Source organism: Carex rostrata, chromosome 25, assembly GCF_964058835.1.
Source record: "Carex rostrata chromosome 25, lpCarRost1.2, whole genome shotgun sequence".
Lineage (NCBI taxonomy): Eukaryota > Viridiplantae > Streptophyta > Magnoliopsida > Poales > Cyperaceae > Carex > Carex rostrata.
Genome location: NC_135942.1, coordinates 3,758,396 through 3,786,262, shown reverse-complemented (window position 1 = coordinate 3,786,262; position 27,867 = coordinate 3,758,396). Strand labels below are relative to the sequence as shown.

Genomic DNA, 27,867 nt, shown 5'->3' with positions numbered 1-27,867 from the left:
CATCAAGAAGAATGTTATCGGATTTTGACAATTCCATCTCCTATATATATATATTTCTAGAAATATGAACAAAAAAGAAAGAAAATTGGAATACAAAGGAAAAAGGAAATAATGTACCTCCAAATAATGGATTCAATATAAGAAATGTCGAAGGCACGAAGAGGATGGAGTCAGTTCTGTAAGCCAAAAAGAAATGCAGACTTGTATACGAATGTGTCAGGAACAGTACCTGTGAACAAGTAAAACATGTAAACCAATATGTACTGGCAAGCAAACAATATAAACAAAGCATTGAAAATTTGTGCATATAAACATGTGTTTACAAACACATTTTAAAGCAAATAAACATGTGTTTACAAACATTGAAAAATCTGTGTTTACAAACATATAAACCTGTGTTTACAAACACATTTTAAAGTATATAAACCTGTGTTTACAAACATTGAAAAATCTTCATTTAATAGATTAATTGTTCAAAATGGAGACTATTTTTTTAGTTATTAAATATCAAAAACTGTTAATTTGCATAATTAAAATTAACATGTGCATATAAACATGTGTTTACAAACACATTTTGAAGCATATAAACCTGTGTTTACAAACATTGAAAAATATGTGTTTACAAACATATAAACCTGTGTTTACAAACACATTTTAAAGCATATAAACCTATGTTTACAAATATTGAAAATTTTTCATTTAATAGATTAATTGTTCAAAATGAATACTATTATTTTAGTTATTAAATATCAAAAGCTGTTAAATTGCATAATTAAAATTAGAACAAATCCCCCACCGCGTTCCCGAGCTAATTGGGTTTAAATTGTACTTTAAAGTACACTAAAGTACTTTAAAATACTTAATTAGTTAGAAAATAATTAGAGGACCGTTAACAATCTGGGGGATTAATTCAGGAATTGGTGATTACAACTGTTCCTAACAAACTGTCCACAAAATTAAAACACATTACAAAAGCATGCAAATCTAACGTTTAAAACAATCAAATTAAAACTGCAATGCATTAAAACAACAATTCGTTAATTAATTAATGGCAAAATAATAAATTACCATTTTAGCGGACGGTTAAACCCAGTTAAATCAGTTTAGGAACGGGCTCGGATTTAGTGGCTCAGGTACAGGAACATTTCTTTTTTTTTTTTTACTGAACTACTTGCACAGACCGACAAACCCATATTATCGAACTGGAGAAGAATAAATTACAAAAAAAAAAAAAATAGAGCATGAGACACGTGGCAAAAAGGCGGGGTTGCAAAAAAAAAAAAGGAACTGGAGAAGAATAAGTTTCAGAGAAGGAACTAGGCGAAAAGGTGGCGACTCTTTTTTTTTTTTGAGAAACTGCCCATGGGCTAAAAGGTGGTGACTCAGTACAAACGAACAGAGCATGAGACACGTGGCAAACGCATGTATACCCACCGCAGCAACCCTTTTTTTCTCTTCGCCTCTTCCCGAGTTCCCCCACTCTAACACGCGTCACATGCACCTCTCTTTCGCTGTGTATTTATTCATTCCCTTGTTCTCATCCATTTCCATCTGTGTCTCATTATCTCGTCTCATCTCATAAAGCAAACAAAAGAAGAGAAACTACCAGAGGAAAAACAAAGAAAGAGCTCAAGGAATGGCGACTGGAATGGGGAGAAATGCGATAGCACCATTGCTGGTGTTGAATCTGATTATGTATATTGTTGTCATTGGGTTCGCGAGTTGGTGCTTGAATCATTTTATCAATGGTACAACCAACCGTCCAGGTTTGTTTTTCTACCTTTTCCTTCATTTTTTTGTTCTTTCTAATGGTCAAGAAGATTAATTACCTGAATGCGTCTGATTAATAAGCAGCATTAACCAGGGACAGTAATCTAGAATAGGAATGTTAGAATTATTTCTCAATTATAACACTTGGGTTTTGAACTTTAAATGCTACAAATGAAACAAGCATGAAAAATTGTGTTTTAATTTTTTTTTGTTGGTGACAGGTTTTGCCCCAAATGGAGCAACCTTCTACTTCCTTGTCTTTGCAATCCTGGCTGGAGTTGTTGGAGCCGTGTCGAAGCTGGCGGGAATTCACCATGTTCGTGTCTATAGGCATGAGAGTCTTGCCACCAGTGCAGCCGTCGCCTTGATCACGTGGGCTATCACTGCCTTAGCATTTGGGTAAGGTTTACGATATTTATTTCCTCATGTTGCATCCATTTTTGCCTTCTTTCTTTTTTTTCGTTACCGAGTATCATCTTGGCATGGCATGAACAGGACAATGATGGCACTAATTTGGATTCATATTGACACAATTCTAGTTGATAGGTGTTTTGTTAGTACGTAATGTGCTTGTAATATACATTATTGTAGGTTGGCATGCAAGGAGATATCAGTCAGTGATGGGAGAGGCTGGAGGCTGCGAGTTCTGGAGGCGTTTATCATAATCCTGACCTTCACACAGCTTCTATATGTGTTACTTCTCCATGCTGGGCTTTTCAGCGACAGATTTGGGCCGGCCTATAGAGACCCTGACTATGGCGTTGGTGGTCCCGGTGCAGAGCCCAAGGGCACTAGGGTTTAGTTCGGTTTGTGTGCATAACTTTAAAATAATAATATGCTGGAAGGATGTAACCATGGGTTTCATTTTTAACCTTTGGATGTTTCAAATGTTGTTTTGTTAGCTGTTTATCTGTCAGGATTGTGTTTTATGTTTTTGTGATTGTGCTTGAAAAGGATGTATGTTTAACGTTGCTCTTTTGTATTTGTAGTTGCCTTCTGTTGGTACATTGGTACATTGTTATGAGTTGTTCTTGTGGTACTATTGTTACACTGTAAATGAATCTAATAATGTGAAATGTTCTCCTAATATAATAGTATCTCGAATGAAAGTTTGATCACACTGAATTAGTGTAAGCAGAATTAGAAAATTTTAATAGGTGGTTGAAAATTAAAATGTATACTTGTAAGAAAATTTTAACTAGAAAATTTTATAATTTAAAATATAAAATTGTAGTGAGTGGAATTTTAACTCAAAATTTCTTAATCACTAGGCTACAACTTATTATAAAATTTATAATAAAATTTTAACTATTAGACTACAACTAAATATATGTTATTAATTGTTATTTATTAAGGATAGTTAAAATAAATTAAGCTTTAACTACTAATTTACAATTAAACATAATGTTTTCTTAATAAACATATGTCATTTATTGTTATTTAACATAATGTTGTTCTTAATAAAAATGTCATTTATTGTTATTTATTAAGAGTTTTTAAAATAAAATTTTTAACTATTAGGTTACAACTAAATATATTTTATTTATTAAAATTACATATATTTTATTTATTAAAAATAGCTAAGACTATATAAAAATAATTAATTAAATATTTATATTTAAAATTTAAAATTTAAAATTATAGAGGTGACTTAATTATTTTTGACTAAGTTTTAGATCTGTCAATGATTATAAAAGTATCTGCAGAGGGTTGAAGTATTATCATTGTCTCCTAAGTGATTAATACACTTGTTTTAAAATGTCTGGAGACATGTCGAATGAAAAAAATAAAAATTAGATACGGGATCAAAGGTTGGATTTTTTTGAGTAAAGGTTGGAGGTCAAGTCACCAAACTCTTTAATACGCATACTTTTTAATACCCATGTTATTATAACAAAGAAACCCATATTATTATAACAAAAAATTTCTCCATCCGGATTTCGATCTCTAATAACAACAAAGAAACACATGTTATTATAACAAAGAATTTTCTCCATCTGGATTTCGAACTCATGACCTCTTAGATATTATGTGTCTTTGTCACTAATCAAATGTTGGATTTGATTAAAGTAAGTGATCAATACACTTGTTTTCAAATATCTGAAGACAAATGTCGAATGAAAAGGATTTGATTAAAGTAAGTGATTAATACACTTGTTTTAAAATGTCCGAAGACAAATGTCGAATGAAAAGAATTAGATGTGTATGGGGCCAAAATGATTGGATTTAATTAAAATAAGTGATTAATACACTTGTTTTAAAATGTCTGAAAACAAATGTCGAATGAAAAGAATTAGGTATGGGGCCAAAGGTTGGATTTGATTAAAGATTTTATTGTACTCACAAGATTTGATGAGAAAATTGGATGCATGTGGATAGTATTCTATAAGTCCACTGTGTGTTATGTTTAGTCGATACATGCCCTCGAATTTTTTATTCAATTACGTGAATGAGCAGCTCAGGAGCATTGTGGCGAAGATATTTGGGGTTTCATAAATTCGATTCGAGATTAGGCGAAGACCTTTGAGATTCTAAAAATTCAATTCGAGACTTGTGAATGGGACGTGAGGGTATAAATTCGAGATACTACTTGAGTTCTGATTTTGAGGCCAAATTATGTTTTGAATTGTTTCGGCGTCGTTCTTTAATGAATAGGATCAGGTCAACATTTCAGACGGTGACGACGGAATCGGCGAAGTCGATTTAGAGGTCGACGAAGATGAAGTTGCATTGGGGCTTATTTGAGGGAGAACATTGATTTGTGGACTAACAAGGAAATTGCAATACAAAAGGGAAATTGGTATCTTTATTTTGACAGATATTTCTTAGAGAAAAAAATACATAACACGCTATCTTTTGATCACGTAACGAAACGTGACGTGATTAATTTTTTTTTTCACATGATGTGAACAAAATAACGGCATATAGTTATGTCACGTGTAAACTATACTGTGACCATATGTGATGTGATGTGACGTAAATTAGTCACGTCAGATTTTTTTTATATTTTAATTTAAATTATTGAAAATTCAGAAAAAAATATCAAAAAAATATGAAAATTGTAAAAATTGTAAAATAAGTAAATAATATTTTAAAGTTTTTTTTTTTGTCGAGAAAAGATTTTTTTTGAGAAAAGACAATTAGTATCTGACATTACTTTAAAAATTCAAATTACAAACAATAATTGTACTAAAATAGAGAAAATAAAAATCAATATTACATGAGTACCGGTATTACTGGACCTACACTAAAAGAGAAATCTGGATACTCTATGCATACCAAAAAATATTGAATACTCTATGTTTCATACCATGACGTGATGTGACGTGTAATTTTTGCTCGAATGCGGTCACGTCACGTGATCGACACATATGACGTGACATGACGTGACTGATCACGACGTAACAAATTTCCTTCTTTAAATTTGTACTTCGATTTTTTATGTCGCATTTTGGAATTTATTATTTATTTTGGACTAATTTTAATCTGAATTTTCCAGAATTTGTAGTAATGGAAGCATCTGATTTTATTCCCTTTCTAAAATTTTCAACCCGTAGTTTACTAATCAAATTTTATTTGAATACGGGTTTAAAAAAATTCTAAGGTATAGTTATAACTAACCTCATCTATCTATCATTTAAAATTATTACGTTCTATTTTGCATTTGAAATTATTAAATTATTTGAACTCACTTCACCACTCTATCATCTATTAACTTCAGAGATTATCTTATGTGACAAATGGTGATAATTATGAAATTAGCCATGTCTACTTAATAGGAGTTAAAACTCTCTAGTGACAATTTACAAGTATGAAATAGTTCTAGAAATCCGTCTTGTTGACGAATATATTTTGTACTAGATACATTAAACCAATTATATTTTATTGTCCATATTTGAATATGTTTGATGATCATACTTTATATTTTTAGATTACATATTAGATATAATTTAACTCGCCCAGAGAAATACGAAATTCATCATCATTTGGGCTTAGCTCTACTGTGACTTATGCACTCTCAATCCAACATCTCAATTAATGTACTTTTATTATGCTCGTCTCAAGTTTCTTAGTTCAATCATTTTTTAAAACTATTTCATTGAGTTTTAGTTGCTCAAATTGATCCCTTTATATAGCAACATCATTAATTTAAACTACACAATTATTAAATTACTTATAACCATTTATGGCTGAATAGATTAAATATTTTCTTAATGATTATTGATGTACGCATAACAAAAAGGCCTATTAGCTCAGCTGGTTAGAGCGTCGTGCTAATAACGCGAAGGTCGCAGGTTCGAGACCTGCATGGGCCATTTTGTTTTTTTGCGATTACGTGAGATTGCGTGAACCAAATGAATAACCGAAGTTAAGGTTGATTGTGCATTATAACTGATGCATTATAACTCGGTGCCTAAATGTTATAATCTCGTGTTAAGGAGACCCAATAAAGTTAACTATACATGTATAATATCACAGTATATATGACAATACCATGTTTAATAATGACAATATATACGCATAAACATGGGCGGATCTCAGGAATAGCCAAAGATAACTAAGCCACTTTATAATTTTAAAATTTTAATTATACATATAGAAATTTAATTAAAATTTTATCTTTTTAAAACTTTTTATGTAGTCTACCCACCCTTAGTAAATAATATATGTTAGTTGTAATCTAGTGTTAAAACTCTATTTTATGGTTGAAAAGTCTTGAGTTTAAATTCCACTCACTACAATTATGCATTTTAATTTTCAATAACCTCTGTCAAAATTTTATAGTTCCAACCCTACGTATAAAGACATTTTATATTGCTTACTGCCAGTGTACAGTTATTGACAACAATCTCGAAACGAAATTAGAATGGCTGAATATATTACTGCAAAATGAAAGTTTTGTACAACAGAGACACTACAAAAACTGTCAACTTTTAATAGCAGATGGACTACAAATTCTGGCAAAGAAACTGTTGTTAATACTTACCACCAGATAGCTCACCACTTTTGCATTTTCCACTATGATTCCGCATTATAAATATAGCCTCTTTTATAAAATCAAGAGGACAAGCAACGAAAAGGTAATGCTATAAATTATACATACAAATAATGAACAAATGAATGATTTTTGCCGATACACATTCTAGCAATGACCATGCCGATATTAAGGAAAGAATAAAAAAAATAAGGAAATAACTAAAATAATGCCTGTCAGTTAGCAAGATGTCTTGTCATATAAGTAAATCCCCAAAGCTGGATAAGAAAAAGAAAGCATGAAATTAATATGGGAAAATATAAAGGGTATATTCTATAACATTGCTATCTGGCCACATCAGAAGGTACATCTTGTAGCAGATCTGACAGACATATTAGAGGCTGGTACATCACAAGAGGAATTTTTTTTGTAAATCATAAATAATTAAATAAATTTTACGGAACCAATATGATGACTTTTTTTTTTAAAAAACCATAAGGACCGTGGGAACCGTTCGGTCTTGCCTTTTCCCCAGACCGTGAGAACCGTTCGGTCTCAATTTTTTTTTTTTTTATATAAAACAGAAATTTTTAAAATTTTTTATATTAAAATATTATAAATGTTGAATATATTTCTTTGAAAATAGATGAAATACAATCTAATTTGATTTATTAGAAAGACTGCAAATCTGCAACAAATAACCCGGATCAATATTTTTCAGATCGGGTTTTTCGCGGCTGGAAGAAAAATTAATATATTTCTTTAGGTGTTATTAGAAAAAAATAAAAATGCTTAGATTCTGAGTTATTGATCCCGGTTCAAAATTCACTTCTAGGTAATCCAGAATATATTGTAATCCTTCTAGTACATTTAATTTATGAAAAGTTGTATCTATTTTTGAAAAAAAAAACAAAAACTTTAAGTTATTTAATGATTGTTATTCAAAAAGAATTCTCAAAATAGATACCACTTTTTATAAATTAAATGTCCTAGAAGAATCACAATATTTTCTGGATTACTTAGAAGTGACTTTTGAACCGGGATCAATAACTCAGAATCTAAGCATTTTTATTTTTTTCCAATAACACATAAAGAAATATATTAATTTTTCTTACAGCCGCGAAAAACCCGACTTGAAAAATATTGATCCGGGTTATTTGTTGCAGTCTTTCTAATAAATCAAATTATATTGTATTTCATCTATTTTCAAAGAAATATATTCAACATTTCTAATATTTTAATACAAAAAATAAAAATTTAAAAAATTTCTGTTTTATAAAAAAAATAAAAATAAAAATAAATAAATTTGAGACCGAACGGTTCCCACGGTCTAGGGAAAAGGCAATTGTGAGACCGAACGGTTTCCACGGTCCTTATGGTTTTTTTTAAAAAAAAAGCCATCATATTGGTTCCGTAAAATTCATTTAATTATTTATGGTTCACAAAAAAAATTCTCACAAGAGGGAACACATCTGTGTGGGATTTTTTTATTTTACATTTCTTCTATTGAAAAAACAATGCAAGCAAATGATTGGTCTGTTGTAAATGGCCTGGTTGTATAAGGTTTCAGAGGCCAAATTGCTACCTTTTCAACTAAAAAAGTATTTAAAGATCTTAATGATAATTTGGAATTACTTTCTTACCTCTACATTCTTTAATTCAAAATCAGTATCATGAGCCAAGCACTCATTACCAAATGTTTCACTAGGACCACTTGTTCCATGCAACCTAAGCAAAAGAAAAAAGCAGACAAAGGAATGAAAAAAAACAATCAAACAGACAGACAGATAGATACTTAGATAAATCAGACAAACACGGTTTTCACCAGTACTGCTATCTGACATTGACCACTACCACTGTCCCCAGCTGGTCAAAACAAATTGGGCACTATGAAAACAAAAATTCAAGAGAAATGTATGTGGTTGGCACAAAGGAAACTTACAGATCCTCGTCAAGGCACAATGCAAAATTTCCACCTCCACCGAAGGCCAATGCATCATTCAAGCACATATAAAAATATCTGTTTGCACCTACAGAAACCTTAATGTAAGTTTAAAAACAATAAAAATTAATCAGAGAAGCATACCTGGTTGTTTTTCAATTGCTAGTAATGACTTGTACAATATTAAGGTAAAACACTAATTCAAATACAACTAAAAATGTACACAAAAAGGTGGCTTACCAGTTGGTCTAAAAAGCCTTGGTTTGCCATATCTTGTAGTGTAAATAAATGTTTGGCTTGTTCCCTGATACAGATACAAACATCAGAAATATTAGTACCAGTAATGAACAGGTTAGGTACATACCAGTTGGCCGTATGCTTTATAATGAAGGAACTCACTTGGTATTTTCTTTTGGGTGTAGGCTTCAAAGGACACTCCAACAAACCCCCAAATGTAGCCCCTTTCAAGTCTCCCACAATCTAATACATAGCAAACAAATAAATAAATACAAGAAGCAAATAAATCAGTAAATAAGAAATTCATTTAAACATAAATGATAAAACCATACCAGTAAGCAAGGCCCTGGAAGATCGGCACTTCTTCTAAGGAGAGTACGAAGAGAGATTCCATGTTTCCAAGTGCTGTAGATCATTTCAAGTGATTAAAAATAAATCAGACAAAACTATCAGAACCTAATTTAATTTAAAGTAAAGAGTAAATATACCAATATATCATCTGTATAAATAACCAGCTATAAACAGGTCACCAGTAAACAATTAACAAGAGTGACAATCCTTACTGATTAGTTACTACAGGTGGCAGACTTCAGCAGTAAAGTAAGGCAGTCCAATAATAAGAAATTAAGAACTAATAAAAACAGAATTTTATTGGTTTCTCTGAGAGCACTAAGGCAAAGTTCCTGAAATGATAAAAGATATGAAAAAGGACAATATACCTATATAGCAAGACCCAGTGAGACCCCTTAATAGTGCTAGGAAGTGACGATTCAAGGAAATCAAACAAGTTTAGAGAAATAAACTCTGACTTATCAGATAGGCGCTTTTGGTAATCAGCAGAATAAAGTGATTTCAAATTTTCCTCTTGATATCCATTACAGCACTTCAATTTCTCATCATAATCAACAGTCTCTTCGAACTTGCTTCCAAATCTGTTTTCATATTTGTTATCATTTTCGCCATCAGATAATACAACTTGCTTGTATTCCCATTCTCCACTGTTCCACCTTACGGGGAGAGATTCAGGAGGCGGTTGTAGGGTTTGGCCAAAGGAGGGAGAGTTAGGATTTGCAGTTGCACTGGGGAGGAAAGATAACACATAAGAGGAAAATGATGATTTCTTTGGGGAAGTTAAGTCTTCTGTAAAAGGTGTTGCCTGAAAAATAAACATAAAAGATTTTGTTTAATTATACAAAAGGCTGTTATTACATTGGTTTGGGTTTATTTTGATCTTATATTGTCTCTTGTTGATGTAAGTTGATACATGCACATATGCTGTTGTGTGGGGCTTTCTTATCAGGTTTCAGAATTAAAAACTTTAGTTATACAAATTCTGCACTGAAATGCCAATTCTATTGCAGGCATTTGCTCAGAGTCTCAGAGTTCCCATTTGCACACCGATCACTCAAAAAATGAGCGGAGATATTTTAGTGTTGGCGGAGCACTTGTTATCGTGAAATACCACAGAGCATACAACTAGAACATCTTTTTTATTATTATTTTTTCCCTTTTTTGTTTGAAAAAAAATGGCTAAGCAACTGGCATCAATTCATAAGGAGAAAACTACTAGCCAAGAGTTTTTATGTACTGAAGTACTTGAGAAAGACTATGGTCAAGATACTAGTAATCCACACATATATTATTGCTCGACGGCATATTAATTCAGATAAGCAAAGAGATGCTCAGGTACTAAACCTTCTTATTCTTCCTGCTAAGTTCGAACGTCTTTCTCAAGAGGAGCTGGATTAACTTCTAAAGATTAAGCCAATTACTATTGTACATGTTCGGCTGGGCTCCTTAAAGCTCTTTAGCCTCTTAATCCACCTTAATCCCAACGAACATCTATTCCTTAGAAAAGATTAAGCATTCCTCCTTAGAATCAAATCTTAACGCGGCCTCCACTTCTCCTTAAGAATCGGCCCTCCTTAGTGTCTCCTTAGAGCTCAAGAAGGCACTTTGTTTTACGATTCTACCGTCTTCTTTCTTCTGCCCTACACGCTTCTCTATACGCGCAAAAACAGAAAATTCGTCTCTCCCGGTCACTGTTGTGAGCTCACCGGCGACGAACCCATTGATTCAATGTCATAGGAAGCTTCACATTAAAATGCTCTTCTAATAAAGATCCATTTCGTTGGAGACAATCAGGTGGTGTAAGCTCTTGCGCTTTTCTAAGTGTCAATTTAGCACAGTCTGATTGAAATAACAGTATGTATCTCTCCTAATTATTTTAGCTTCAACGTGCTTGGAATTCTCTCAAATGGAATGAAAAATTGAGATTTGTGACTTTGCTTTTTCACGGTATAACTTATACTGCACTCAGAAATTGATGTAATAATTGATGTATAACAGTAAAGGGGGTGATTTTGAGGTGAATTTTGTACCAATTTCTTTCAGTAATAATTTATGTTTATTAATTTTGTCTTTTCTAGAGAGAACAAAATAAGATTCAGTGTACCGGTCGGCAACATTTGCTTATTCTCAACCGTACCAATCGGTACCAATGGACTGGTAAGTATGTCATAAGATTCAGTGTAATTTTAATTTGAAATTTTTTGATAGTATATATTTGAAACAAGTTAGGAAGGAAGTGTTGATGTTTTAATTTTTATTGGTTTTGAAGCACAAGCAAGCACAGATCATGAATAAGGATGGAAAGTAACAATCAATTTGATTATTAGCGTTATATATATTTGATTGTAAGTTTAAAGTTTTGTTAACTTAAAATCTGACTTCTTTTCCTTTTAATTTAGTTTTAAACTTTGACAGTGAACTTAGTGGAGATAAGAAACTAATAGCGTTGGTTCCTCTTGATGGTTCTGTAATGGTGCTGGTATCGGTCGGTACCAGCCTTCTTGAACATTCTGGCACGAGTACTCTCTTTTGCTTGATGCAAATATTAATTATTCTATTCGTGAAAAATTTATTTTATTAATCATTTTGCATTACAACAACGACATAGGGTAATTTGGTCATTACATACTATATAATATATTTTATTCATACTAAGTCTTCATTCTTAATCCTACTGCTTTACCGAACAAGTGCTCCTTAGTAAAGATTAAAATCTTAATCCTTGACCTCTTAAGGAGGGTTGCCAAACACCCCCATTGAGTACAGCATACTTGGTAATAACATACAACAATATTGTAATGATTTAATGCCATAAAGTAAATCTTACATTGAATATAAATGCTATAACCGCTCAAAATTCCCATAAAAAAACAAAAGGGCGACATACAAAAATAAGGCCTTATTGATTACTGAACAACCTACATGTCATATAGCAATTCAGTGATAAATCAAATAATATAAGTAAATACTAAAAGAAAACTACGTTTAATTGCATTCTTTAATATTTAGATCGTGCACAATAAAAATATCTAGTTAAGAAGCAAATTGGAATTGTAACAAGTATAAAACAAGAAAATGTTTGCATTTGACAACCGAATTAGTGTTCACAATGGCCAATAACAAACTGTAAGAACACCTTTGTAGTGCAACATAGATAAACAATTAATGATACTCATTACTCAACTAGACAACAATGAAAATGGAAGCCATAAACATAATAACAGCCCACAAAAAGGATCAAACCGTAAATGAAACACTTTATGGTATGTAAATATTAAACGTACATGGTACTCAGATTTGGCCACTGGAGAAGGGGGAGACGGGGAAGACGGGGATTCTGCGAGGACGCGAGAGAGCTTCTCCGCCAACTTCTCCTTCAAAGAGAGCATAATTGCGCGCCAGTTTGAAGCCCTAACCCTAGATCTGCAATGCGAGAGGAGGAAGAACCATGAGAGGAAAGCCTATTTATTTATTTTTTCTCTTAATTTTTCATAGTTGGGAATGGATGGTGGTGACCGGGAGAAAGTGAACAAAGCGTGGTAGAGTTGTTGAGATGAGATGTAACGGCAAGTCGGCGAGGAGGGAACAATCCTATTCTCTCCAGTTTATAACAACTGGACAACCACATAACAAAATTTTGGCTATATGCATGTCTGGGGGATCGTACGCTTCGTATTCTTCTGTTACTATGCAAATTGTCAAGGTAGCTTTTTGAACCGGTCACGGAATCGAACATGTAAAGAAGACCACAAATGAAGCGTTTAAAATTTGCTTCCGTTTGAAGAGAAAGGTATTCCAAAACTCTTTTCAAGGAAAAAATTGTTTTCGCAAATGTTTTCCGTGAATAACTTAATTTCTTCTTCAATTAATACATTTGGAGGCGTCCATTAAAATATGTTTAAATAATTTTTATTTTAACTGTACAATGGATCTTATTGGCAAAATAAATTAGTTTAATTTATTCCATTATAATGATAATTTAGTTCTTATTTTATCTTATGTCGCCGTAAACTATTCGAGAAACAATCCTCTTATTATTTAAAAAACTGAAGCTGCAATAAAATATGAACAAAAATGTGATCCAGGCCGTCTTTTCTAAATCGAGTTGAGTCCCATCAGATCCATTTATAAACGGATAAAATAATGGGGACTCATAGGGAAAGCCCATAATTTCTAAATAGGCCTAATTTCAGCCCAGTTTTATCATACCAGGAGCACATATAAATAACAGACTGTTTATCTAGAGTTTAGGCTTTCGCGCTCCCACCGCCGCCGCCGTTGAGCCGAGCTCGCAATCAATCAGCAGGGGCGTCTGAGGAGAACACCATCGCGAAATGGTAAGTCCTAACGCGATGAGCTTATTGAATAACCCTAATCTTTTAAGCTAACCCTAGATTTGAAATGGTGTGTAGGGGAAGGGAACAGGAAGCTTTGGTAAGAGGAGGAACAAGACGCACACACTGTGCGTGAGGTGCGGTAGGAGGAGCTTTCACCTACAAAAGAGCCGTTGTGGGTCATGCGGGTACCCATCTGCTAGAATCCGCAAATGTATGTTCATTATTTGCCTCAATTATTATATTTGTGTTATGGGAAGCATTTTTTGGCACACGGATACTCTATTCTTTGATGCTGATCGCTCTGATTATGAATGTAGTAGTCATACTAGTGTGCCTAGTGTGTTTTCAGTATTCCCAATGGTGATCAATATGCACATAAAATTTTCTAGAAAATGTAAATATAGTAATTTTAACCTATGGGGTTTAATATGCACATAAGGATTTTAATCTACGGGGTTCAAATTCAGCATACATATAGCAATTTTATCTTTAATATTATAATATATAGTACAAGTTTTAAGGGTTCTTAGTATGGGGGTCAATTAGCCCCCATTTAGCAAATGTAAATCCACCCCAGCCAGTGAGCCTAATACTGCCTTTTATTTTCTGCTATTTGAACAGTTCATAAATACAATTATGAATTTAGGTGAAATATATTTGGCATATTTCATTATGTAATATTTCTTACTGGTCAGATGTTTCATGTACTAAAATGTTCACACTGGAATGGTTCTATATGTGATTTTCATTTAAACTAATCAGTGCTAATGATTGTGATTTAGTCATGACTTCATTATATTTGTAAGCTGCTTGATTGTGTTACATTACATTAGACACACAGTTTACGCTTGTAACTCTAGTTCAAATTTAGAAAAAAAAATTAATTTGGTTGTGCTTATTTCTTACGCATAATTCTGAAGATGCACTAATTAACGAATGTCTGATTTATGAAGATATTATTACTTAGAAAAAGAAGAATCAAGATAGGTTCCTATAGGATTCCCCTCATTTAAAATCGGACATGAAGGTTTCCATAAGAGTGTTTTTATTTTTACTTATTTGATGCTGTTGATTATAATTCGGACAAATATGCATTACCCTTAATTGATTATCATATTTATCTGGTTGTGCTATATAGATAACTGGAGTGTGAAGGCCATAAGGAGAAAGACAACTGGTACAGGCAGGATGAGGTACCTCCGCCATCTGCCAAGGAGGTTCAAGAGTGGCTTTAGAGAGGGTACAAACATTATTCTTAATTTTTATTTTTTTAATTGAAGTTCTCTTAATTTATTTTGTTATATTCATCTATTTTGGGGAAAGGTTCTTTGAGAAGGTTTGACTGATTGATTCACCAGCTGTTATAAGAATATTTGTTGATCTCAAACTTGTTCTACCACTTTTCTTTTTTGGGTTTCACTTTTGGTTTAGGTCCTGTCCATGTCATTTTCTTGTCAAAGTTACCCAAGATACAATACAATTGTTTTTAGATAGACTTGTGTTATATCTATGCTTATCAAAATTTTACCTAATTTTTCTTCTTGATTTTATTTATTACAGGAACTGAAGCTGCACCGAGGAAGGCTGCAGCAGCGGCAGCTCCATGAATATGAAATGCATTGTATTACCTTGCGAATGTTTTGATTTAGTACTTCTATTTACTGGTCATGTTGACTCTCGATGTCTTTTTTGTTGGATATGATGGTAGCAAAAATTTACACCATATGTTCGGTTGTGATGTTTGTTTTAGTATTTATTGTGTTGCTAATGTACCCTTTAAGCTTAGTTGCTTTGCTATTCTATCTTGCTCTTCTTATATTATCATTTGTGTTGTTTTGTTTTACCAGTATTGTTTGGGTGCTAATCAACCTTTTGAGCTCGGTTGTTTGGCTGCTCTATCTTGCTCTTTTATATTATCATTTGGGGTTTATCCGTAGTAAATTGTCTGATGGAAAATCTCTGTTGTAGATAAAAGACGATTAAATTATTTTCTTTTAAACAAGAAGGATTTCTTTGATTCTTTCACATTGACGTGCTCGCTCTTTTAGGTGATCAACTGTTTAAGTATCAATATCGTACCGTATCATATTGAAACTGTTCCGTTGTTTGTTTTAAAATGTATTATTTTTGTTGATCGACTGTAGTCATGCAACTCTTAACGCTTTTTTACACTTGTGTTTTTATTTTTTTATGGTTAGCAGTTAAATTACTATTAATAAATATATTGATAAAAAATTATTTACAAAATTCTAGATCATATCCCCTCATAAAATGTCAAAATAAATATTTATATTCATACTTAATAGTTAATTCTATAATTTAATCTTCATCTCGCTTTAGGGGTGGCAAAAAAGCTCGTAGCTCGTGGCTGGATCGTGGGATCGTGACTCGCACTTGACTCGCTCACTAACAGCTCGCTCGTTACTGAACTGAGTTGTTAACGAGTTAGCTCGTCACTAGCTTGGTCCAGAATTAACAAATTCAAGCTGAGACCTAGCTTGCTTGTCAGCTCGCGAGCTATCTCGGCTAGGCATCAATTTGCGAATTTGTATGAATTTGTGTGCATTTCATACTATCTAGCTCGATTCAGCTCGATCCAAAAAGTTTGTATAATTTATTTTCTTCTTAAAACAAGATCCATCTAGACCCAGTGAGCCAACTTGTCAGCTCGCGAGCTAGCTCGGGTTGGCTTATCACGAGTTTAAGCTGAGATTTTAGCTTGAATGCCCTAGGTCCAGCTCGCTCAGCTGTAGCTCAGTCTAGAATTAACAAGCCGAGCTGAGGCCTAGCTCGAACCGAGCCAGCTCGTTGACACCCCTATCTCGCTTCATGATTGAATCTGTTTCTTCGACTGTCACTGCTCTTCGATGATGATCAGATCTACTCATTGTTGTGTTTTGATCGATACAAGAATTCTACGCTTTAAGCTCTAATGATGATGCACTTTTGGTTTCAATTGGCTTTGTTTGGCTCTGATCCCTCTCCTTTCGCTTCATGATTGGATTTGTTTCTTCGACTGTCGCTGTGCTCCAATAACGACTGAATCTATTTATTGTTGAGTTTCGATTGAAATGAGACTTTACGCTCCGAGGTTAGACGACATTGCATCTTTGATTCTGGTCAGTTTTGGTTCTTCCTCTCCGCTCAAGGAGATAGTACCGAGAGGGGCATATTGTGTTAGGAATGAGACCTACAAAGAGTGAAAAAGACGGAATCGGATGGAGGAGGGGTGGTGATATGGAGTTGGGGGGTGAGAGTGGAGTGGCAGCTAACCTAAATTGCTCAAAAAAATTATGTTGTTAACTATATTATTCTTGTATTCTATATAAACTATCATTTGTTCACACAAGATGTCGACAAAAATTAGAGTAAAGTATTAAATCTTGATATTAAAAAATGTGCTAAGAGGATATCTATCAATAATGAATTAACATTTTTTATATTTAGATCTAAGATATACTATAAGAAAGAAAAAAAAATAATCGCTCAGATTTTGTAGTGTTTTATTAGAAATTAGTTTAGTATTTTTATTTTGAGAATTTTTGATGCGCGCAAAAGCGTATGCACAAAGTTTCAGTACAATGAGATGTACCTTTTAACCCTAAATACACTTTTGGTTCATATTGCAAGTATACAATCCTACCGTGTAGTATATTGTCGGGTATCGATCCACAGGGAGTATGATAAATACTTAGTTTAAACTTTACTAATTAATTTCAGAAAATAAAACGAAAGTAAAATGCAATAAAAGTAAATTGGGGGGGGGGGGTTTCGTTCTAACAATTCCTAAGGTTGGGTTCAATACCCAAAAAAAAAGGAGTTTGAAACAATAATTGTAAATAAAAGTAAAAGAAAGGAATTGATTTGCTTTCAAGATTTAGAGATCTAGGGGTCTTTGGTCTACATTCCCTTGCTAACTCTATCTATTCGGTATTTGCTTAAGTTCATGTATGATTTGATGAGGTTTCTAACCTAATATGTCATTAAGGGTCACTTTCGTGAATTAATAACATGCCTAGGTAACTCGAACTTCTCAATGAAGTCCCCCACCCTAGTTACCTAGACCCATTGAGCTCTTGTTAGTCTCTCCTCTCCTCAAATATTGATACTTCACGATTAAGTCCTTCATACCAATACCCGATTCGATTTGAGATGTCCTAATTAGGGTTTGCCTTCACGGTTAGGTTCTTCACCAAATTCCTAACCTTAATTTCTATAGTTCCGGCTTAGATTACAAATTGGTTACAATCCTAATCTAAACCTAGGGTATTTGCATTCATAATTTGGTACTCTCCTCTCGTCCTAACTTCTTTGGATCCTTTGACAAATAGATACCAAAGCGGGACTACTGCGATTTCAAGTACTAATTATGTAATTAACACAAATGGTAAATCACAGAAATTAACATCAAATCCCATAAAACAATCATAACAAAGACAAATAACCGAATAAGGTACAATTAAACAAGTTCATGCATTGACCTAAACCCCTAGAGAGAGAACTACTCCCTCATGGTGAGATCCATTATAAAAATTGGCAAAGTAAGAAGAAATGAAATAAAGGAAGAAATTACACCCTTTGACAAATCAAAAACCTCTATCTTGCCTACTTCTTGCTCAGGAAACCCTTCTTCTCCTTGCTTGAAAGCTTTCCTTTTCTCCAGAATTTATCGCTAAGTATTGTGTATAGAGAGAGAATGAAAGAGGAAGAGATGTGTGAGAGATTCCTTGAATGGAGAATAAACCCCCTCTTTTATAGCCAAGGATCATGCTCAATTAAGAGCCTAGGAAGTGGAGTTAGTGGGTGCTATATTTGGATTGTTTTCCCAGGATGTCTTGTCCATATTTGGCTGTAAAAACGTGTCCAGGTTGTGCCAAAAATAGAAACCGTGTTGAAAATGTGTATTTTTGGCCTTCTGCGGGTCCAGTGCGGGTGCTCCGGGCCGCACTGCGGGTGATCTCATCCGCACTGGAAGAAATTTGATTTTTCATGTTGTAGATCTTCTCTCTACCTTTCCAAAAAGTGGTCACAAGCCTTAATCGGAGTTACGAGTCAAAAGTTATGGCCGTTTTAAGTTCAGGCTCCAGTTATGCGTTCTGCTACAGTGCGGCCAGGCCACCTGCACTACTACAGTACCATCCGCACTGCGTCTTCACCGCCCGCACTGCGGATGCATCGAGATCCGCACTAGGCTCGGACTTTTCCTGTGCGACCAGAGTGCGGCTGCATCGAGATCCGTGCGTCCGCATCGATATCCATGCATCCGCACGGATTTTGATGTATAGCTTATTATATCTTTTTAAAATTGGCGCGCGTCCAGAAATCCATCTAAGTACTTATTTTGGCCATATCACAAACCGTGTGTCCGCAATGAGCAGTTTTCTTCGGTTTTCTTCATTTTTCTTCATTTCCTACAAATTAAAACTAAACAAACGCAGTAACTTGATCCAAGGTGTATTATATTCACTTTATATTCAAAATACAAGATATTTGATATTATTTTGTGATAAAAATCAGATCGAATATGTATATAATTTAGGCCTATCAAATTTCAAAAAAAAAAAAAAAATCAGAACCGTCAGAAGTTCTAGTAGTTCAAACTTCAGAACCACCTAGAATTTTAATGGTTATGTTATGTAGTAAACCGTCAGAATTTTTGGCGGTTGAGTCAGTTTTAAAAATAAAAAAAACGAGGGCATTTGTGGATTCCTTTTTTTAATGGACGATATTAATAAATTTTTCGGCCAAGGACTAAGCAAAATGGCAAATGAAGAGAATTGTACTATAAATTTTTTTATGATCTCTTGAATGCCATTCAAGTACCTCATCACTTAGTTACTGATCCATTTTGGGAGTTATTGAAAATAGTTAGGGATTTCAAAATATTTGTGAATTATCTCAATTTCTTTAAATATATCAAACATATTCCTAGGGGTGTCAACGAGTATGGTAAGGATCGGATGGAAGCATTTTCATACCCGTACATGTCACAAATTATCCTTACCCGTACCTTACCCTTATCCGTTACAAATTATCTTACCCGTACTCTACCCTTACTCGTTGTAGTTATCGGATAACGAAACGGTAGCGGGTAATAATTATTTTTGTGCTTTCAATTATTAAGTTCATTAGGCTTTTAAACTTTATTGAAAATTTGGAATTTACTAGAAAGCGTGGAATCTATTTGAGTACTTTAATGGTGAATTATGTTTAACACAATTATATGGATGGTCAATTGTTCAAGTTAGAAAATTTAATAAATTTTGTTTTCCAAGATCAAGAATAGTTGCCAGTTGGACGGTTGGAGATGAATAATAATTCAATGCTCATTAAGATATATAATATATATAATTTTTTTATATAATTATCCGATCGGGTAACGGGTACGAAATATGCTTTATCCATACTTTTACCTGTTTTGATAACGGAAAAAAATCTTTACCCGTACCTGTACTTGATAAGTTTACGAAAAAAAAAATCTTACCCATACCCGTCTTATCGAATACAATACAGGTCGAGTAAACGGATAAAAGAGTGCCATTGACACCCCTACATATTCCCTCTTCTTTAAATCACCAAATAAAAAAATTCCCAAATATTTCCTTCAAACACCAGAAAAAACCAACATAATTAATTCAAGTCGTGAAAAGTGGTGTCAATTGTTAAACCACCTAATAAAACTCAACTTCTTTCTTCTGACACATAGATGGAAGGGTTATTAATTTATTCTGAATATTAAAAAAGAATGTACATTCTCTTTTTTTTCTTTTTCTTTTTAGTAAAAACATGTATATTCTCAAATTATCGTTTTTCATTGATTACAAGTGTTGAATATTGTTTTGTAAAACAGATGATTGGTGTTACACTTACAATCAGGAAAACTGGAATGGAAGTTCTTGGTAAAGTAAGATAATGAGCCCAAATTAAACCAATCAATCTCGATAATAATATTTGAAATTCTCATGAAAAAAGAGGAGAGAAATTTAGAAAGAAAACTTTCAATAAAGAATTAATGGACATATAGACATGTTGCAATGCTAAAATTTGGCATTAAGGAGTAGGCAAGAAGAAGTGATTGTACAACTTATACTAATACACAAAGATTCGAGGCTAATACAAGAGGAAAACCATGCACCCAAAACCATGCCCTCATTTCACTTCAAGGATCTCATCCAATGCGTAGTTGTTTGTTGACACACCAGCATAGTTCACTTTGTTGAACCGTACCACCACCGGATAGCGGGTATTCGGGTCCTGAAAATGTGCACGGAACAATCAAGAACTAGTACCAGGTATTGGTACCTTGACTATATGAAGGTATTTTGATTGATCTATGTGTTACCGGATACTTCCAACCAAGGTCACTACTGAACTGGTAATAAAGGAATCAACAAGAATTTGGATTAGTCATGAAGAAGAATAGGTACCTGATCAACTGTAACGACTGAACCAATTCCATTGAACCAGTATGATTCCCTCCTAAGAATCTTCACCTGAAATGACAAAAGTAGAAACAAGTAGGAAAGAAATTAATTGTCTCGCACACAGAAAATAAAGCAAAAAGGATCAAGAATTAGGTACTACTATCATCTAAACTTTTAGGGACAAGAGAAGAAACTTTTAATCAAGCTAATATTTTAATTATAAGAAATAAGACAATTTGGTTCTAGCCTTAGTTCCTCTCTTGGGACCGATCGGTGGGGGCTTTGCAGCCACAGCCGGCTTGGCATCGGCTGGGGCTTCTGTGGCAGGAGCAGGTGTCGGCGCAGCTGCCTCCTCGGCCCGGACTACAACTCTCCTATTGTTATTTACTCTCTGAAAGCTGATGAAATTTACACGTGGCGAAGATGAGTTGGTGCCCGCCGCCGCCACACATGGCATCAGCACGAATCTCGATGCAGCCGAGGTCATGTTGGTGGTTGCCATGCAGCTTAATTATGGGAGTACTTGCGCACTGCTTTACCTCGTCCCTGCGCTGGTGCCTAAGATTTTTTTAGTTATGAATCCTCTCTCTTCTCTCTCGTTTGGATTTAGCGTGAAGGATAGTAAGGCGTGTGGTGGCCTCAAATTTGATGCGAAAATTATCTCCAGCCAGAGTAAGCGATTCCCACCAGTGCATTGTTGCCAAGTGGCTCCTTATCCTTTTGATGTGGATAAGCCGATCATGCTGCTTTTAATTGTAGCCGGATGGAATGATCACATTCAGATCATCATATGCCACTTACTAGAAGTAGAGTATGCCGATAAAAAATATTATTAAAAAATAGGGGCTGATCCAAAAAAAATATTATATCTTTATTAAGCGGAGGCATATTTTTACAATAAAATTTGATTGGAATTACATTTTCTTGACCTTTTGTCGGATGGAAAAGCATAATCAATTTGACTCCTTTTATCGAATGGCCTAACCTGCCATAATTTTTATTAATAGAAAAATAATTAAATAAATATTGATAATGGAGAAGATAATTGTGTTTTTTTCGATATTTAGGAAAAACATGATAGTTTATAATAAACTATTATGATCAGTTTAGCGAAAATCTAATTATTCTCTTAACTAATCCGCAGAAAAAAAAAAAACTCAGGACTTCATAGTCCATTACGGCCAGAGCACTTTATAGTCTATCACGATCAGAGGGAACAGTCTGTTTCGGCCTTCACAGAATATGTTGTTTTTCAGCAATTCGGCCTTCACATAACATGTTATTTTGCCTTCACAGAATATGTTGTTTTTCAGCAATTCGGCCTTCACATAACATGTTATTTTTCAGCAATTCGGTTTTGTGCCCTTTGGCCGTGATAGACTATGAAGTCCTTTGGCCATGATGGTCTATGAAGGCCAGAAATTTTTTTTTCCACGTTTTATTTAGTTTGTAATTAGATTTCGCTAAGCAGGTCGTGATAGACAATCACGTTCTTTTTAGATGTCAAACATGCACAATTTCCTTCTCCATTATTGATATTTATTTAATTATTTTCCTATTAATAAAAATTTCGGCTTAACTTGCCCCGATTTTTTATTAATAGAAAAAAAAAATATCGATAATGAGATATGATTTCACGAAATTTTGAAATATAGGAATACCGTTATAATCGAACACGTCCACTGAACGTTATGAAGTATAACGTCCAACTAATCGAAATTTTAACAAAATCCAACTCTGTTGATTAACTGAACAGAGAAAAAAAAAATACAGGACGCTGTAACGTCCGGAGAGCAGCAAAACACATAACCGAGACTTATATTTTCATGACCATCATCTGTAATGTCAAAGATTGTTGGAGTTTTTTTTTTTTCTGTAGCACCAAAATGTATACTCAATTATGCATTGAGAATATTTAAGTTGAGCCATGTATATATAACATTTGTTATTTTATTTAAAATGACTTAAATCTTATTTTTGGTTGCTTGCTCAACTAAAAAAATAGACAACAGAAAATTAGAATTTTTATAACCTGAATATCTATATTAAAAACAACATGAATTTAGTAACATTTGTTATTTTATTTAAAATGAGTTTAATCTTAATTTTGATTGCTTAATCATATACCTTAATATAAAAAAAAGAATAAACAACTGAAGATTAGAATTTCTATAACCTAAATATTTGAAAACAACATGAATTAAGAAAAAAAATTGGCTCAACTTGAATATCCTCAATGCATACATGAATACACATTTTGGTGCTCTAAAAAAAAGCTCCAACAATTCTTGAAGTTGCAAATAATTATCATTACAATATAAGGCTTTTTGTCCCTGTTCTCTGGACGTTAGGATAAATAATGTCCTGTTTTTTTTTTTTTGTTATTCTTTTTCGTTTAGTTAATCAGCAGAGCGGAGTTAAAATTTGTTAAGTGTCATAATCGAAATTGAATTTGCTGTTAGCTGTTGGGGTAATAAACGAAGAAGAAGAGAAAAAGGCGGATAAGCAAACATAAGAGGGCTTCGATCTTTGCTAACGGGTCCGAGTTAACGGAGCTACACAAACAGCTGTTAACTATTCAAACTACTGACGATAGGGCCCAGGCAATTAAAAGGGATGCTGTTAATTACTCGTTAAGTCAATTGAAGAGCAAAGCGGTGCTGAAAGACTGGCTTGATGCTGATGTGGCATGATGCGATGCATTTGAAAGATCTGAACGGTGGATGTGGCAAATTCTTTCAGGATTTCATCGCCTATATAAAGCTCATTAGATTAGCTAAAAGGATTATATAATTTCATTCTGATTTTTAGACAAATTGTCAAATAGGCTAGCGACAGCTATAGTTAGCTGAAGCTTGAGTTGTATCTGAATTCTTTCTATTTCAATAAAATCATTAGATTGTTCCTTGATTTCCTCCTCATCTCTGATTGTGTTCCAATTAAGATCGTGACATTAAGATTTTGATTTTGTTGGACGTTATAGTTTATAACGTTCAGTTGATATTTTGGACCATAACAATTTTCTTATATCTCTAAATTTTAGAGAAATTATATTTTATTGTCGATATATTTTTTTTTCTATTAATAAAAAAATCGGCTAACCTACCACTCTCTAGCTTAGTCGGTGTTGACTGAGAATATATATTAACAAAATTTGGATATATTTAACGTTTGTGCGGAGAAAAGATTTTGATTCCTAAATACACATATAGAGTTATAATATTTTTCAAACCAATTAAGAAAATTTTCGTATACCGAATAAAGTTTATCGATGTATTGTTGATTTTATAAATAAATTTATATAAAGTTTATACAATTTGAATGTAGTTTATGTTCCATCAAAAATCAATAAATATAAATTATTATAAATTTTGAGTCGTTTGATAAATAATATAGAATAATCTTGCATTAAATTAAATCAATTTTTCTTTGTGCATAAAATAAATATAATGTAGACCATATTTTAAATGTGGAATTCACATTTAAAAGTTATTTTTAAAAGATTGTGTCACAAATTAATTCATTATCAATGAATCCTAACTTTTAGTTTATAGGATTGGTATATCCATGCCGAGTTGTAATATTCTAATTTTTTCTTGACAAAAATACGGCAGCACAAATTAATCATTATATATTAAAATAAGGTGCAGAGCGCCTATAATATTATATCTGAAATACTTCATACTAGTACAGCATTAAACACTTTTAAAAGAGAATAGAAGTCAATGAATCTATTTTCCCAATGTTCATCGTCCGAGTTGCTAACGAGTTGGCTTGGCTAAAATAAGGCTCAACTCAACTCATTATGGTATGAGCCGAATTCAAGCTTTGCCTACCTCTGCGTGTCTCGGCTCGTTGACTACCCTATCAAACATCTTTTGAATTAGCTTTCAACGACAAATTCAAACAATTGAACCTATCAAACATCTTTCGAATTAGCTTCCAATGACAAATTCAAACAGTTGAAACCAATCTATATCACGAGTGATGCATGTTTTTACATGCAAATTTTACTAATTTTTTAATTAATTTAGTATAAATTCAAGAGGTAAAAAAAGTAAGTTTTGTAAATTAATTTTAATATATTTATTTTTCATTATTTTAACAATTTGGCTTTACACTAATTTAAATCGTAAATTTAAAATTTTACATGCAAATATATCACTCATAAAGTAAATTGGCCTCAAGAGTTCGTTATTGAAAATCAATCTAATAAATTTTGAAGTTAAACTTAAAGAGCTAAAAGATACATATATAGTTCTACTCTATATATCAACAATTTAATTTGAGTTTCTTGTCTCAGTAAATAATTTCCAGAGATGATCAAACAAACAACTCTTTCAAAAGATTTGACAGCTCTAATTACTGAAAACAATTATTTTATGTTTCTTCAAAAAGTTGAAAATAATTATTGACAACCATATGCAGTTGTTAACAACGATTAACCATCCAAAAAACCTCGTTTCCTCCGCAACATTCTTGGAAATATCGCTGGCGACATTTTAAGCGAAGTTTTGAGAGTTGAAGAAGCTTCCGCCCTCCGCCCTCCACCCTCTTTTCATTCCGCTCGATCCATTCCACCTTACTCAATTCGAGCAGTGCTTCTATTAATGAATCTGGCCACTGCTCTGCCTCGCTACTCTCTCGTCTCGACTTACCGGGTTCGGATGGAGGTGCTGTAAATTTGTTCCACCTCGTATGTAGTATCTACTATTTATATACATAAATAAGGTACATTTATGGTTGATGGCAGTGATGTTGTTGTAGTAATGTGATCTTCTTCCTCCTCTTCTTCTCTTTGTCCTCTTCGTCCTCCTCTACTTCGACCTTTCTGTGTCCTCGCCGTATTATCAGGCACAAACCTCATTTGAGCATGAAGGCTCTCCCGGATTCCCTTGTCTCGTCTTGATTACATTGTTTTGTGCTAACGACAAGAAATTACGCCGGCTCACAATTTGCCAACCTAAGCACGAGCACAGAAAATCTTGAAGGCTCAATATATATCTACCGATCTGAGCGTAGAAACTCCTGATTCTGCTTTTATTTTCTATTTTTTCTTGTCTACTTTTGTAGAGGAATTCAGTTGTAATATTTAATGTACTGGTACAAATGTTGTATGTTTTTTTTTGATGAAAGTGGTATAATACCACTTGTTTCATTAGAAACAAAGAGTTCTTACCAAAGTCATACAACCACATACAAAATAAAGCTCAAATGTTGATAAGAAGAGAAAATGAGATCTCTCAAGCTGTGAAGCAGCAAGGAGATATCTACACACAGGGGGCTAAGAGTCTATTACACAAATGCATACAAAATTATAAAGGCAAGTCTAAAACAGTAACAGTAGCCGAGTTTCTAAGCTATTGCAGAGGAGCTTTCAAAGGAAGAACTTGTTTGAGTTGTAGAGGGATCTAGTAGGCCAGAAGAGTGGAAGAAGGTTGAATTAATAGCATCCGTATCAACACGGTCTCTGATGTACTTAAAGAGGTCTAATCCCTCTAAACAATGAATAATATCTTCCTCTGAATCCCAAAAACTGCTGTCCTCCTGATGTATCTGTCTCCGAGGGGGTTGTAGTATTGTGATAGGGTGAAAATCAATGCTAATAATATTTATAACCCTAATTTCTACTTACTGTCGATTCACAAGCTCATGAATTTACCGTGTAGTATAGATTGGGATGTCGATCCGCATTGATGGTGTATTAAGAGATCTAAAATATAAACTAAGGTCTAGGTTATCGGTTCCTTTAGGTTGGTTGATTGTTGGTTTCTCAGTTGTAATATTGTATTACAACAAAGAAGTGGTAGTAGTTTAAGTGTTTAGAAGATGGGCTTCTAGGGAATCAGACATTCTATCATTCAAACTTGTTTAATCTAGGTTCTGGTTGTCATAACAATAGCGCACGGTTCTGTCACAATCCGCATGCTATTGCTAATACATGTCAGTTGCAAAGTTACTCAATAGCATGCGACTCTATCACCATCCACACACGTTTGGGTAAACCGTACAAGGTCTAGTATCAACTCCAGTTGGAATCGCACACGGTCTGGCCACAACCGCACACGCCCTATACTGGTATCTATGCGATCTGAGAGTTGCTAATCCTATTCTAGTGTTGATCTCTAGGTCGGACTCACAACACCCTAACTGAGCAAGCGCCTGTTGGATACTTTGTAAGGCTCAGTTGCATTAAGATTTATGATAAGTCTATCAATATTACAAAAGGGCCAAGTTCACTTGGTCGGTCCTTCCTCTAACCTTTGGTAATAACAATAATCAATATTACCCCACTATCGGTGATGGAATGAGATATTCATATGCTAAACAACTTCCCAATAGGTTCCTTGACTATGGTTCGGATACAAGCGGTCAACGGGTCAACTTCCCAAAAGTCTATTACTTGTACTTAGGATAACTTATGTTCTTCGGATATTGGTTAACCCTGATTAGGTATGAGTGGATTGCGCACTCCACACATACGAGGTCACTTTAAGCACACAATAAACAAGATCATAAGACATAAACTCTCAGTAAGAATTCAAATCATAGTGCAAAGATAATATAAATGAACAACTAGATTAAACTCATAAGAATCCAAGATTACATGTTTTCACCCTAGAATAGGGTTGTTTAGCCACTCATGGTGGGTTTAACAATAAAAGAAACAAAGTACATAAAGAGGAAGAGCAATAGAAAGAGATGGAGGGAGAACACCTATGCTGCCCCTTATCTCATGCACGCTGTCTTCACGCCTTGTTTCTTCCTTCTCTTCTAGTTGAGACTTTGCTATTCCTTAGTGATTTCCATTTTGCATAGCCTCCACTAGAG

The 27,867-nt window shown here is 33.7% G+C and overlaps 4 protein-coding genes and 1 non-coding gene across 6 annotated transcripts; 3 read left to right on the top strand and 2 right to left on the bottom strand.

Moving 5' to 3' along the window:
• Nucleotides 1-1,574: 1,574 nt before the first annotated feature.
• Nucleotides 1,575-2,754, top strand: LOC144576094 (AWPM-19-like family protein). Its single transcript, XM_078326348.1, has 3 exons — nt 1,575-1,766; nt 1,992-2,169; nt 2,362-2,754. Exons 1-3 carry the CDS (start codon nt 1,637-1,639, stop codon nt 2,570-2,572), a joined length of 519 nt encoding a protein of 172 aa, XP_078182474.1. The 5' UTR covers nt 1,575-1,636; the 3' UTR covers nt 2,573-2,754.
• Nucleotides 2,755-6,012: 3,258 nt separating this feature from the next.
• TRNAI-AAU (transfer RNA isoleucine (anticodon AAU)) lies at nt 6,013-6,086 on the top strand. The gene has a single exon. It is a non-coding gene; the product is annotated as a tRNA-Ile (tRNA).
• Nucleotides 6,087-6,681: 595 nt separating this feature from the next.
• On the bottom strand, nt 6,682-12,910 carry LOC144576200 (TLD-domain containing nucleolar protein). 2 transcript variants are annotated; one of them, XR_013518615.1, is made up of 8 exons: nt 12,560-12,866; nt 9,644-10,080; nt 9,257-9,329; nt 9,087-9,167; nt 8,928-8,991; nt 8,688-8,785; nt 8,389-8,473; nt 6,682-7,023 (listed from the first exon to the last, which is right to left on the bottom strand). XR_013518615.1 is itself a non-coding variant. In XM_078326501.1 (8 exons), the coding sequence occupies exons 1-8, from the start codon at nt 12,662-12,664 to the stop codon at nt 6,982-6,984; spliced, it is 975 nt and encodes a 324-aa protein (XP_078182627.1). In that variant the 5' UTR covers nt 12,665-12,910; the 3' UTR covers nt 6,682-6,981. The 2 variants fall into 2 exon arrangements, 1 of the variants encoding a protein (XP_078182627.1); XM_078326501.1 differs by having other exon boundaries at nt 8,688-8,775; nt 12,560-12,910.
• Nucleotides 12,911-13,476: 566 nt separating this feature from the next.
• Nucleotides 13,477-15,414, top strand: LOC144576201 (large ribosomal subunit protein eL37x-like). Its single transcript, XM_078326502.1, has 4 exons — nt 13,477-13,612; nt 13,688-13,823; nt 14,751-14,852; nt 15,173-15,414. The coding sequence occupies exons 1-4, from the start codon at nt 13,610-13,612 to the stop codon at nt 15,217-15,219; spliced, it is 288 nt and encodes a 95-aa protein (XP_078182628.1). The 5' UTR covers nt 13,477-13,609; the 3' UTR covers nt 15,220-15,414.
• A 5,225-nt stretch (nt 15,415-20,639) lies between these two features.
• LOC144576095 (photosystem I reaction center subunit IV A, chloroplastic-like) lies at nt 20,640-21,762 on the bottom strand. The gene is made up of 3 exons (XM_078326349.1): nt 21,284-21,762; nt 21,040-21,105; nt 20,640-20,866 (listed from the first exon to the last, which is right to left on the bottom strand). Exons 1-3 carry the CDS (start codon nt 21,536-21,538, stop codon nt 20,762-20,764), a joined length of 426 nt encoding a protein of 141 aa, XP_078182475.1. The 5' UTR covers nt 21,539-21,762; the 3' UTR covers nt 20,640-20,761.
• Between the last annotated feature and the right edge of the window lie 6,105 nt (nt 21,763-27,867).